General features: G+C 37.8%; 1 protein-coding gene across 1 annotated transcript in view; it reads left to right on the forward strand.

Annotated features, from left to right (window-relative positions):
• Positions 1-7,474: 7,474 nt before the first annotated feature.
• Positions 7,475-13,778, forward strand: part of rgs7a (regulator of G protein signaling 7a) — a 48,221-nt gene continuing 41,917 nt past the window's right edge. The window contains exon 1 of the mRNA XM_062430037.1: positions 7,475-7,552. Within this exon, the coding sequence (XP_062286021.1) occupies positions 7,475-7,552 (78 nt within the window). The remainder of the gene's footprint in view (positions 7,553-13,778) is intronic.

Genomic DNA, 13,778 nt, shown 5'->3' on the forward strand with positions numbered 1-13,778 from the left:
TATTTCTTTTGTTTCCGCGTTTTTGTTCGACGACGAAGAATAGAGAGGTGTATTATGGGAGTTGGAGTTGTCAGGAGAGTCACTTAAAGGGACAGTTCACTGAAATAACATGGGGGCATAGCTAAGAGCTCAGTAAATGTAGTGAATATTGAGAACATAAATGGAAAAAAACAGGCCATAAAAATAAAATAACAACTAATAATAGTAAATGTAGTAGTAGTAGACCTTTATTTATACTCAATAGATCATTGTTGGCGACCCTCATTCACAATGAAATCTATACAAATTACAAAAACAGAAAAAGAAAATAATTGCAAAAAAATAAAATGAATATAGAATTTAAAAAATGAAATCAAAGAGACTGATAATGATAACAACAACAACAACAATAATAATAATAATAATAATAATAATAATAATAATAATAATAATAATAATAATAATAATAATAATAATACATACATACATACATACATACATACATACATACATACATACATACATACATACATACATACATACATACATACACTAAAAAAAAAATCATATTTTTAAAATGTCCAAACGGTACAAGTGTGTTTAATTTAGGGAGGTGCTGCATTTTATTCCAAGAGTCTAGGCTGGATTATTGTAATTCATTATTATCAGGCTGTCCTAACAAGCCTCTAAAGACTCTCCAGCTGGTCCAGAATGCAGCTGCACGCGTTCTGACAAAAACTAGAAAGAGAGATCATATTACTCCCATTTTGGCTTCACTGCATTGGCTTCCCGTAAAATCTAGAATTGAATTTAAAATCCTTCTCCTTACCTTCAAAGCTCTTAATGATCAGGCTCCATCATATCTTAAAGAGCTTATAGTACCTTATGTACCTACCAGAACACTGCGCTCCCAGCATGCAGGCCTATTTTTGGTTCCTAGTATCTCTAAAAGTAGAATGGGAGGCAGAGCCTTCAGTTATCAGGCTCCTCTCCTATGGAACCATCTCCCAGATTCTGTCCGGGGGGCAGACACCCTCTCTACATTTAAGAGTAGGCTTAAAACTTTACTTTTTGATAAAGCTTATAGTTAGGGCCGGCCAGGCTTGTCCTGGACCAGCTCCTAGTCTATGCTGCTATAGGCTTAGACTGCCGGGGGACTCCCATGATGCACTGAGCTCCTCTCTCCTCCTCCCTCTCTCTCTCTATCCATCCATCTATATCCATTAACATTCATGTAATACTAATGCATTCAATAACCTAAACTTCTTCCCCGGAGTTGTCTGTGCTTTCTCGTCTTACAGGTAATCCGGGGCTGTAGACGTCGGGATGATAGATTCCTGCCCCGGAGCTTCTAACTTCAATGTTGATTTTCAATGTGCTTCTCTCTCCTATCCTTCCTCTCTCTCCTGTCTACCCCAACCGGTCGAGGCAGATTGCCGCCCACTTTTGAGCCTGGTTCTGCCTGAGGTTTCTTCACGTTAAAATTGAGTTTTTCCTTACCACTGTCGCCAAGTGCTTGCCCATGTGGGAATGTTGGGTCTCTTTGAAATTAAACCTGAAGAGTACAGTTTAGACATGCTCTATGTGTAAAGTGCCTTGAGATTACTTTGTTGTGATTTGGCGCTATACAAATAAAGATAGATTGATTGATTGATTGATTGATTGATTGATTGATTGATTGATTGATTGATTGATTGATTGATTGATTGATTGATTGAGTCAGGTGCGCTAAAGCTAAAAGCAGTTTTTCCAAGTTCAGATCGAACTCGTGGAACATCAAGGAACATCAAGTAAAAGCCAGTCAGTAGAGCGGGTTTGGTAATGTCCATCTGGGTGACAGAGCAGCTAATATTCTTCTCTCTTCTTATTTGGTTGATATGTTTTGGTGATTTTTTATACTAAAGGGGAGGATTTTATATAAGCCCCTTGGGCTTCTTTTCCTCTCCTGCAAAGTTATTTGCCTTTGTACTGTGAAATATAATGTTTGTTTTATTATTGTGCATATGAATAAAATAAAAAAATAAAAAAATGGTGCTATATTGTAGGCCATCCAAATATTCTGATTAGGCCTACTTCAAAAAGCTTGATAAAATGTGTGGATATGTTTATGTCTTTCATTGAAAATCTATATATAACTTTGGCCTGAATAGGAGTGATATGGGCTTCTCTTTGACCATCTTTTCATCACATTTAAAACATTATTAGAGACAGTGGCATTATTTCTTTTGAGTTGCCCTAAAATCAATGTTATGACTGATGTTTGACATTTGAGGAACATTTTACTTGAATTGGACAGACAAGACAATGATGTATGCTTCACTAATAAGATGCTGATATCTTGGCACTCTTCGTGATTAAAGCTATAGTAAAATATTGAATTACTTGACCAAACACTACTTAGAAGAAAAGGTTTTTCATGGTGGCTAATGGCTGTAACTGTCCTTTTGTACACATGGGATGGCATTACCATGATAATAAAATATTGGCACATAAAATTAAATTATAATTAAATTAACTAAAGAAAAATACACAAAACATTGAGTTAAAAAATAAAAATAAAAGCAGCAATAAATACCCTAAATATAGAATATAAGTGATCAAAGGCATGTCAAATCATGGAAGTCTTTCATTTACAATAGATTTGAAATGGGCTAAAGTCATCAGGGAGCCAGTTTATTCTGGTTGCAGGGTAGCGACTAAATCCAACATGGTGTTTGGTTTTGACCTGAGGCACTGCTTCCTCAACATCTAAGGGGCCTACTAGGTTTATATTCTTCAAGCATATCAGAGATGTATTTTGGCCCTAAGCCATTAAGTGATTTATAAATAACACCTTCACTTTAAAATCAGTTTTTAACTACCTGGAAGTCAGTGTAAATATGTAAGAATGGGAGTATGTAAGTGCTAAGTTTTCTTGCTTCTTGTTAGAGCTCTCGCTGCTTGACTCTGAATAGGTCTGCAGGGGTCTGTGGGGACAACCTAACAAGGGGCTGTTGCACAAAGCCACCCCAATGAGATAAAGGCACGAATGAGTTTCTTTAAATCTTCTGTGGACATGAACGTTGTAAATCTTGCTACTGTGATGTGGCTGTTATTGTGGCTGGTAAAGCTAATTGAGTCCATTATAGCACCAACATTTCTAACTTGGACTAGTCTTCATAGACCTGGAATCAAAGTCATCAATAACTTTGAGTATTTTGTACACATTGCAAAATAAATGTAACTCTGTCTAGTCTTTATTTCTCCAAAAGCACTTTGATGCCATCCAGTTGCATCCATACAATGAGCTTAGAGTAATTTGCAGGATTTGGCCTAGAGAGAGCTAATGGAAGGGTGACTAATTGAAGTCCAACAACTAAACTGAAGAATTGGGGACTCAACCTAGTTGTCCTGTTCATAAAGTAGATATCAAAGGCTGCATTAGATTCCAGCAGCATGGCATGATATTTTTCCTGAAACATTATTCTGAAGAAAATCATTTTGTGCCTTTACCAGTGTAGTCTCAAGCCAACCAAAAAAAATAAAGATATTTAAAAAAAACTCCAAATAGTATATTTAAGAAGTACTTGATCTAAATGATCTTCTAAATAAGTTCCCAATTTTGATATTGTCCAGGACGCACTTAGGCATCATGTGATTCTGAAAGGAGTGAGCCATTTGCAGCACAACCAGTGTAAAAAAAAAGAAAAAAAAGAAGCTAAGCACACAAACAGATGATTATTAAAGCAGACTATAAGATTACATTAGATTAGATTCAACTTTATTGTCATTGCACAGAGTAAAAGTACTGAGACTATGAAATGCAGTGAAGCATCTAATCAGAAGTGCAAAAGAAGCAGTAAATGCAATGCAGTGTAATGAAGGTATGTATAAATAGAATCAATGGTAAGGGTAGTAAGTAGTAAGGATAAGGATAAGTAAGGGTAATGTGCTCAAATATATACAGTATGAACAGTATTAACACAATGAATCACATGAACAGAATGATATGAATATGCAAAGATATATACAGTGTGAACACTAGTAACAGTGTGAACAGTATAAAATATAAACGCTATGAAATTAAGAGTAAACAGCTCGAGGTATGATAAGAATGCTATGTACATACTATCACATGTAGATCAGATATAAACACAACAGACAGAAGTATAAATATGAATACACTTTAGAAGATATAATGTGTATAGACAGTGGTATAAATAAATAAATACAGGTTGTATGAATAATGAATTGATATGAATATACTATGGGTCAGATATAAGGAGTATACACGGTATTATAAATATGAATAGTAATTGTAAATATTGGTAAGTAGTAGTAAATGGTTCAGTCTTGGAGGACAGTGTGTGGGGGTTGGAGATAAGGATAAAAACGCTCAAAATGTACGCACATCAACTGACTCAGTATCCTCCGAGGCTGTAACATCTATTGCTATTTTGCTCAGTGACCTATTATATTTGAAAAGTTCTTATAGCAGTAAATTCATCATGGGCAAACATCACTGAAATTCTGAATTTTTATTATTAGATTTAATTTTCATCACACACACATGCACACACACACACACACACACACACACACACACACACACACACACACACACACACACACACACACACACACACACACACACACACACACACACACACACACACACTTACAAACATAAACACCCTACATTGAAAAACAGAACATCATTGAAATTCTGATGTTGCAGCCCACAAGAAAACTGATTGGACTGAATGTTCAAGTGCACCTTGCACAGAGCTTAATTCCTGAGAGAGCCAACAGGAAAGAGAGGACAGGAGATAAACATACAGACCCATACAAGAGAAAGGACACATCTGTCATCTTTCATGCCTGGACTGCTGCATACCTCAAAACCACAGATTGCAGCAAATTAAGAGATTTTCTGTTTTGTTTTTTTCCTGCAGCTTTGGGTGCATTGAATCACACCAACTCATTCATAACATTCTCAATATTATTAAATGTATTCTCAGAATACATTTGCAATCAGTGTCTGGCTCAGTTTAAAGACATTAGTGTAAAATAGGACTGAATTTCAGTGAAATATCTTTTCATGAGGTGAAAAACTAAATTTCAGCTCCTACAACTATATTAATTTTAATGAAATTCATGCTAAACTGGCTTCTTTGGGATTCAAATTCTGCTCAACTATTGTAAGAAAACTGGGTTTCCCCTTCATTTTTCATCTACATGCAGGGCTGGAAGACAGTTAACTAAAAATAGTTGATTAGGTACAATAACTGTGCATCAGTATTTATGTTCATTGTCATGTTCTTTATCATTATTTCAGTTAAAGCTGAAAATCTGTTGGTTAAGTAAAAAACGAAAAAACATGATGGCAAAACACAGTCACAATGAATTACGGCACATGTAAACTACAAAGTCACACTGATGACAGTGATCTCATATACTAACTACATGTGACATGCAGTTTTCAACCAGATGCACATACAGTTCCAGCTCGGTGTGACTCCTCTGCCTGCAGAAATTGGCAACTCATTGACTGTCACTGGAGCACCAGGAGTGTGTCCTCTGATACACCATCAGAGGAGTTTTGGCTCATAGGAGATCTGGGAGTGGCTTGCCCCCTTAAGTGTAAGTAATATATCACATTTTATATAATCATTAATTCTATTTTAAGGGCAGTGATAGAGGAAGTATTCTTATGACTAATGCATTTACATGTAAGCAGCACTTTATTGTTGTTGCTGTGGTGGACCTCATTCTTCCTAATATACATATATGCCTGCTGATGGGTTGTTTGATTTACTACATAAAGGCATTGCCTGCAATGCATCGTATTTTCTTTTTATAGTTTTGTTCTCCTTTGAAATGAAGTAGTGAAGAAGAGTAAAGTAGCATACGATTGAAAGGCTCAAGTAAAGTACAACTACCTCAGAATTGTTCTACAGTAGGCTACGCTACTTTGCCAAATTCACGTTCAAGAGCACTGTCTGATATAGTCTAGGGAACATATTCAAGACAGTTTTCGATCTAGCCTAAGAAAAAGTGTAAAATGAAAACTGATATTTCCTCCCCTCTTGACCTTTGATTAAGATTGGAATTGTTAAAATATGAATACAATGTGAGTCTACTCTAATCTCGATACTAGCTTTCAGAACCCGCATACCACTGCACAATATGAGCTGGGAGAAATAGCTGTATGTCTCCTAAACGGGTTGTAATTTATTCCTTACACGCGATTGGTCATGGATCGATGCGCGTTCACGGCACTCCAAGGTGGCGCGCCCGTGCTTTTGAGCATCGTTTGGAGAAGAGGAGAGAGATAGAGACAGAGACAGAGAGCTGTACCACACCAAGTGTCCACCGAATGTCTGCCTCTTCACGTTGCCAATGAATAATCCTCGCATTCCTATGTCTGCCAGTTGACAGATTGAACGAGAAGGGATAGGCTTCCACCTCTGCACGGATTCAGGAGTCCTTTAGCGGGCTGCGCGTTTTTTCAGGTAAGCCCCCCCTTTTCCTCCGGTGACCGATGTCGCTGTGTTGTCTGTGTGTTTACGCGCTATTCTTGATTAAGGAGAGGGAGCGATAACGGGCGCGGGCGTTTTGCGGTAGCTGTCCAAGGTGCTGAAACGGCCGGGGGCTTGTGGTAAGAAAAACACAGTATAGTAGTGCTAACGGCCTCATGTTAAGAGCAGGTTACATGACTTCGCTGTTTGCATGCTATAGGCTATTTAGGGTTGCAGACTAACCCTCCCAAGGATGTCGTGTGGGTGTCGTAAGGAGTAGGAAGAATAATGAAGCCGCAATGTGCATACGATATCCGTTACATTTGCACAGGTTTGCACGTTTTGACTATGGCTTCTCTAACTGAATGGGTGTATATAAGCTGCATTGTAGAGTAGCCTCCTCCAGGGACGGTGTGTTGTTTTACTGCATCTACTGTTGTCAGGGTCCGGGTCTTCACCTCACCTTATTTTGCCAATGCAATCTTAGGATGCATCTATAGTTTGGTGCCATGGAAGACGTGAAGATTGCAGCTGTCAATACACATTGAAAGGTTATCACTGTTTGATACGCTGATTTTTTGGCACAATGAATCATCTGAGAAGGGAATGATAGTTAGTAGTCCTGCATGGTAGGCTACTTGTCATTGCTTTTCAGGTTGAACTTTTGCCTCATTCACTGAGAATTCACATTGTGCCTGTAACTATACCTTGTGCAAAATCAATCGCCTTTCTTAAAAGAAATGTCCTTGTCAAGACCTTGTGAAATGTGAACAAGTGTAGTGAAATAGGAGCTCTGCACATCTGGTATATGTGGAAATGTCAAACATGTTGAAACGTGATTCAGTCAACAAGTTATGTAAATGATTCTTTCTGTTCTTGGCAAGGTAAGGGCAAGTCACGTTCAGACTCCATTGTTCATGTGATGGACCAAAATATCCATTCTGTCCACAACAGGATCACCTGACATTTCCTGTGGCAGATTGACTTACTGGATCATGGCACAGACCAACAGCGGTGGGCAGGGGACCAACGGGGTAGCGGATGAGTCCCCCAACATGATAGTGTACAGAAAGGTAAGGTAGCTGCTATTTTTAGTCTCTGTGTGTATGTGTGTGTGTGTTTGTGAATGTTTCTTGCATCACTTTACTTGACGATCAGGGGCGCAATGGAAATCGCTAATACTAATGGCAAGACTGTGTTCTTGTGCCATGGATGATTTAGAGTTGTGATGCTACATCAGTTTGATGAGGGCATGGAGAGAACATGCAATGTGTCTCAACATGCATGATATGCAATGTGGATTCAGAGCATGATTACACACACGCACACGCACAGACGCACAGACGCACACACACACACACACACACACACACACACACACACACACAGACACACACACACACACACACAAACACACATAGTTAGACACTCTGGCATGCACACATTCCCCAGTTAAAGCTTTTATCTCTAACATGTTGGAGAATGGAGTTTTAACCAACTGACATTAATGGAACTGAGAGGAAGCCACAGGTTTTTCAACCACGGTTCATTACACTCCTGTTGGTGTATTTCTTTTTTTTGCTAAATCTGTTACTCCATTAGAGAATTAGAGAAAGGGGTGGGAGTGAAATGGGCCACTGCTGAGACACCTCAATCCAGTCCTGCTAAAAACATGACGTGGATTAATGAAATAATAATCTGCAGGGAAGATCACATTTGTTTACTTTGAGGCTTGAGGTCCAATTATAGCTGCATATACAGAAGCTTTAACACCTGTAGTGTGAAATGTTGATATATGAGGGTATGTACAGTGCTCATGTGCACTGATTCGGTCATAGTATTTTATTCTCCCTGGACAGAAACAGAGACATTCAAGATTATCCTTCAAATAAGCCATGTTGAAAATTGCTTTTGGTACCATTAGGAAAGGCTTCTGTTCCCTGGTGGTACTGACATTGTTATCTAAAAGTCAGAGAATTTATCTGATCTCTTTTAGTATAAACCACATTGTATTTGTTACATTTCTTAAACATAAAATGCAATGCCCAAATCATTTACCCCAGGTATCATTATTGCGTAGTTCTATATGGGTCTAACGTATAACAGAAAAATGTAATACATGCATTTAACACTGCCTGATGCCTCCAATGTAATGTTTTTAACTTCATTTTCAGATGCACCAATGAAGTGATCATTTTCTCATCTGTGGATGACTCAGGCATTGAGTGAATTTCTCTGTTTCATTCTCTTCACTCTTCAGTAAATGCTCCCATTCCATCTGCACCAACTTTTGCACACCAGGAAGGGGATATGCTTAGCATGATATCATAGATTGACAGTCTTTTATTACACTCACAGTGTGTTAGGCAATATTACTGACAGTGTGGGACAAGATTTGCTGGAAGTGTCGCTATGCTTGTAGCATAAAAGAGTTCTTGATATTTCCTAAATCACAATTTTCAGGATCTTCCTGAAGCAAGACGACAGGCTTGTAAACTAGATTGCTCACAAAGTAGGTCAAATATTGAGGATAATGAAGATGGATGAATGTGACTGGTTTTGTCATTCCTTGTAAGTTTTATTTGTAAAGACAGTGGAGGAAATCATGGCTCTTATTCAATTTCATTTTTATACAAAGCCGCATTAAAATATGCAAAGGCATCAACACTAGCTGTATCTTGTAAAATATGAACTTGTGGTTTTTCCAGATATTCAATTACATGTGACGTTTCTTCCTTTTTCCTGCTAGTGATATGGAAGTCCTGCTTTTTTGATCATGCAATGAAGGATCTTTAACCACACATGCAAAGAAGTAATTTTACAGCTTCTACCAATAGCAGACTTAAATGTTGTTTTCTTCAAAATTTGGAGGCAATTAGTAGCTCCTTATTCTCAAGTGTTTGGTCAGATTAGTATCTTAGCCATACAGCTTTCCTACATTATACAGTTTTTCACTTCTCACACTTTTATGTCCACACACAGTCATAGCTTGGCTCTGTATACTGACTGACCTAGATACACACTGCAGAACGAAAGAACATGGTGAAGGCAGCAAGGATGAAATTATGTTTCTGGAGTGGGTTTAACTCAAACTGCAATGGGAAGAGCACTGTCTATGGACATGTGGATACCAAAAGGATGAACAGGTGCCTCGAATGCTTTTCAGATGAAGATGACTTGGCAGAGGTGTTGCAACCCACATTGACTGGGCCACACTAAGATGAGCTGAATTCTCAAGTGGAAAAGATGTTCGTATACGCTATATTGCTGTTAATTCCATTTGCATATCATAAAAACACTGTTAAAACACTATATAAAATGTTGATATCTAGCAGCTGTCCTCTTCCACTCAATAGTTGACACCATGTAAGTAGTGTATAGTAGTGGAAGGATTATATAATATGCGCGGAGGGAGTTTTATGGTTAAGGACAGTGAATAGTGGTTTGATAGTCTTTCCACTTGGAGCATAACTACAGTATATCCTTTCACTCTCTCAATCTTTCTTTCTCTCTGGCCCATCCACCCCTCCACTCCTGTCATTAACCTCTAATGAAAATGGATGGGTGAGCTGAGGTGTTGACCTGCTTGCTGTGGAGATGTGCGCAGAGATGTCTGTTTTCCTCAAGGACTTATGCACACAAGCACCTTGCTTGAGTGCATAAATAGATGTATCAAAAGTCATACGGTACATTCACACATGAAAAATGTAAATGCACAAGTACACAAGCAGCATTTAAACAGCTCAACGTGCAGTGGCACTTGGACAAGTAACACACAGCCGGCTTTGCGATGAACTGATTTATTGACAACATTTGCTGGTGACCCTGAAAATTTCATCACTCAGTATATGAATCCAAGCGAGATGCTAACAAGTAAAACAGTGACAGAAGTCCTCCAGTTCATGAAGAAATAACAATAAAATGTTCAATGCATAAGCACTGCATATCTAAAGGTCTAGATAATTACTTACCATATAAAAGCCTTTGTGATGTCTTGCTGCTCACATATTAACTGTGTCAGGCTTATATCATCAAATGCAGCAGAGTGTACGTGTGTGGTTTTTTCATGCCTGCTTACATGTGTGTAGCATGAATAATGCTGTGATGCATGTATGAGCATGTGTGTATGCCGTATGTAGGGCGAATGTTGCTAAGAGAGAGTGCTGAATTTTTTATGCAAGCCTAAAACAGCTCAGTGAAGTTCATAGCCACTCAGGATGAGGAGGGAACATCTTCTCTCACCAGCCAGCGCTTTGTGTGTGTCTGTGATTGGGTGCGTGTGTCAGTGTGCACTGCTTGTGATTATGTTAAGGATTTGACAGAGGAAAGAAAACAGCCATTTACAGATATTTAAATATAGAGTATATATATATATATATATATATAGACATATTTAACATAGAATGTAGATAAAATAAAATCTGGATATTTTCTCTACATTCTCTCCATCCTCAGAAAGTGAAAATCTAGTGTACACACCAGTCTCTTACAGCTTTAAGTAAGTACAAAAAATCATGAGATGAGCACAAATACAGTCTCCAAATCCAAATTCTGTTCAGAACCTCACCTATTTTGATATATCTATTCTTTGACACATTTTCTGTTAGAAATGGCACAACATTTGGTTTTCTGTTGTGTGGTAGAATACGTGATATATTTTTTGATTTATTTTTTTTCTTTTGCTTTTCCAACTACATTTGTGCAACCCCCCCCCCCCCCCCCCCCCCCCCCCCCCCCCAAAAAAAAACAAAAAAACAGTAGTTCAACAAAAAAACAGTTATTTTGGACATGTATGGATAATCAGTCTTGACATGAAATTATGTATAAATCTACAAGGGACAAATTCCACTTCCAATTTTATTGTTTTTTTAATTCCTCAAATAAGTAGATTTTTAGTAATTTGTGAAGAAAAAAAGTTTCTTAGGACTCCATTGGTGTTTTTTTTTTTTTTTTTTTTTTTTACAGTATACTGTAACTGCTGGACTCTGATCTTCCTCTGTGGTGTAGTTTCTGACAGCTGAGGCACCAGCCAACTCTTACTTACAGCTGAGATGCTGACGGGCATCTAGTAATTGTTCTTCCAGCAGCCAGTTGGGCTTCTGTACATTTATTGTTTTTTTCTGCCCTGTTTTCCCCCACTGAGCACATGCAACATTGTATCACACGGTTATTGTTATGAGAGTACTGTTTAACATTCTGGTGCTTATATAGATGTCAACACAGTGTAATTGATCACTGGTGAAAGTTGGTCTATGCTGCAGATGACAATGATGCAAAAGGCATGTATGAGTCTGTGAGTCTTCTTATTGTTCATGCACTTTTAACCATTTTACAGTATGACTAAACAATGTCAGATAATCACATAAATTAGCCTATATTTATTGTCACCCTTATGCCAGGTATTTCCTTCACAAACATAGTAAAAAACAAACAAACAAGCAAACCCTTTAATATATATGCTTGTAATCATTATCCAGAATAGTTGATTTCATGTAATATGACCAAATATTACTTTGTTTACAGTTCCCATGTGGATACATGAGTTGTTATTTTTCTAATGTTATTATTCTCTCTTTCATTTTCAATTTCAGGAAAGTCTGTCCCCCGCACCTTTGAAAAAAGTGCTGATGTTGCACTGTGAGATTTGAACCATTTCCCCTTAGTGTGGCTCAGTAATGAAGTAATGAACAAACAGAAATAACAAAGAGGGCAAAGGTATTAGTGCATGCTATTGATTTGTCAATTGATTAAATGGTTGTGTACAAGAGATCATTTTGCAGGGACAAAACACAGTGTTGTTAGATGATACACAACTGCAGCCATTATTAATACAATGAGGTTGGTTTAGACTACTCCAAAGTCAGAAAGAACATCTTCTTCTTATTGGGAAGCATGTTTAAGTCTAGGCATAGTCTGCATCTATTAAACTTCCCAATATCATTCAGCCCTGTTATCAATTCATTTCCCCAGCCATCCTCAATTGTTCATCAATCATAAATGGGGGGACTGAATTCATTTTCAGTTTTTTCTCCATTAAGAGTAGATTGAAGGGTTCTTGTACTGTACTATTTCCCTCAATCTGCATTCAGAAGATCAGTAAGACAGAAAGAAAGAGAAAGAGAGGGGGTGAGGTGGGATGATTTATAATTGCAAGATCTGAGAGAAATCTTTGTGTGTGAAGTAGGGCTCTTTGTATGTCATCTTGCCAGCCAGGCAATTTCTGCTCCTGTATATGAAAACATGCATGTCCTTTTTTGCACACACTGTACAGAGTAAGTGTGGGTGTTTGGCAGCAACTGTTGGATGGAAAATTGGCATTTATGGCTTTGTGTGTTTCAAACTAATCCATTTTGCCTATATTTGCTGACGTCAATACCTAAACAACAATTAGAGGGGCTGGCATCGGTGTCACATGCTACAGTCAAAAGTAGTGTAGTTCTGGTATCCCATCATATTACTGGGGGCTAAGATAATCCAACCAGCCATGGTGCATCTTGTCACAATACAATGTATAACTGATACATTCCACAAATACCACAAGTGACTGGGGGCTTTTTTAATGAAAAAGAATTTGAGAATGCGCACAGCTCTATTTTTGGTCTTCAAAGAGACAATATAATGTGGCATGAATAAACAAAAGGCAAGACATGCAGAGAGGCTATATACAGTACCATAGGTGGCACTATCAGAGTCACATTAAACACGACTCTTTCTCTTGGCACTTGTGAATACTCGTAAGTACTCAGTCTTTGATAGCTTGGTAAGTAGTCACATTAAGTGGCTGTTAAACTTGTTCCCAAAATATGCATTTAAAACCTGTAGCTTGTTTTAACTTGGAGCTATAAAAAGTTTCGGGCAGGGGGCCAGAGTGATCAAAGTGACATTGCAATCTTTTCTCCCAAGAAATATTTTCATACAGTTTGCAACTATTTCACAATAGCAAAATAGTTTTTTTTTGTGCAACTTATTGTTTTTATTGAAGTTGTGAGACAATTACAGCATTATATTGTTGATATGGGTAGCACATATCACATTCACATTGTAATCATTTTGTGACAATAGTGTTGTCTCACAAAGAAGACAGCAAAACAGGAAGGGGAGCAAATGATACACTAGTAAAACCTCAACAGAAAAGGAATAATAAAGGTAAAAAATGTATTACCGTGATAACACAGAGTGGAGGAAGAAAAAAAAGAAAAGAAAAAAAAACACATTAGGGGTTTTGCATAGGCTATATTCACACTTAACACCCTTACAAACTCATTGTTTGCTGATGAAGGTGATTGATTTACGCTGAAA

This window comes from Scomber scombrus, chromosome 12 (genome assembly GCF_963691925.1).
Source record: "Scomber scombrus chromosome 12, fScoSco1.1, whole genome shotgun sequence".
Classification (NCBI taxonomy): Eukaryota; Metazoa; Chordata; class Actinopteri; order Scombriformes; family Scombridae; genus Scomber; species Scomber scombrus.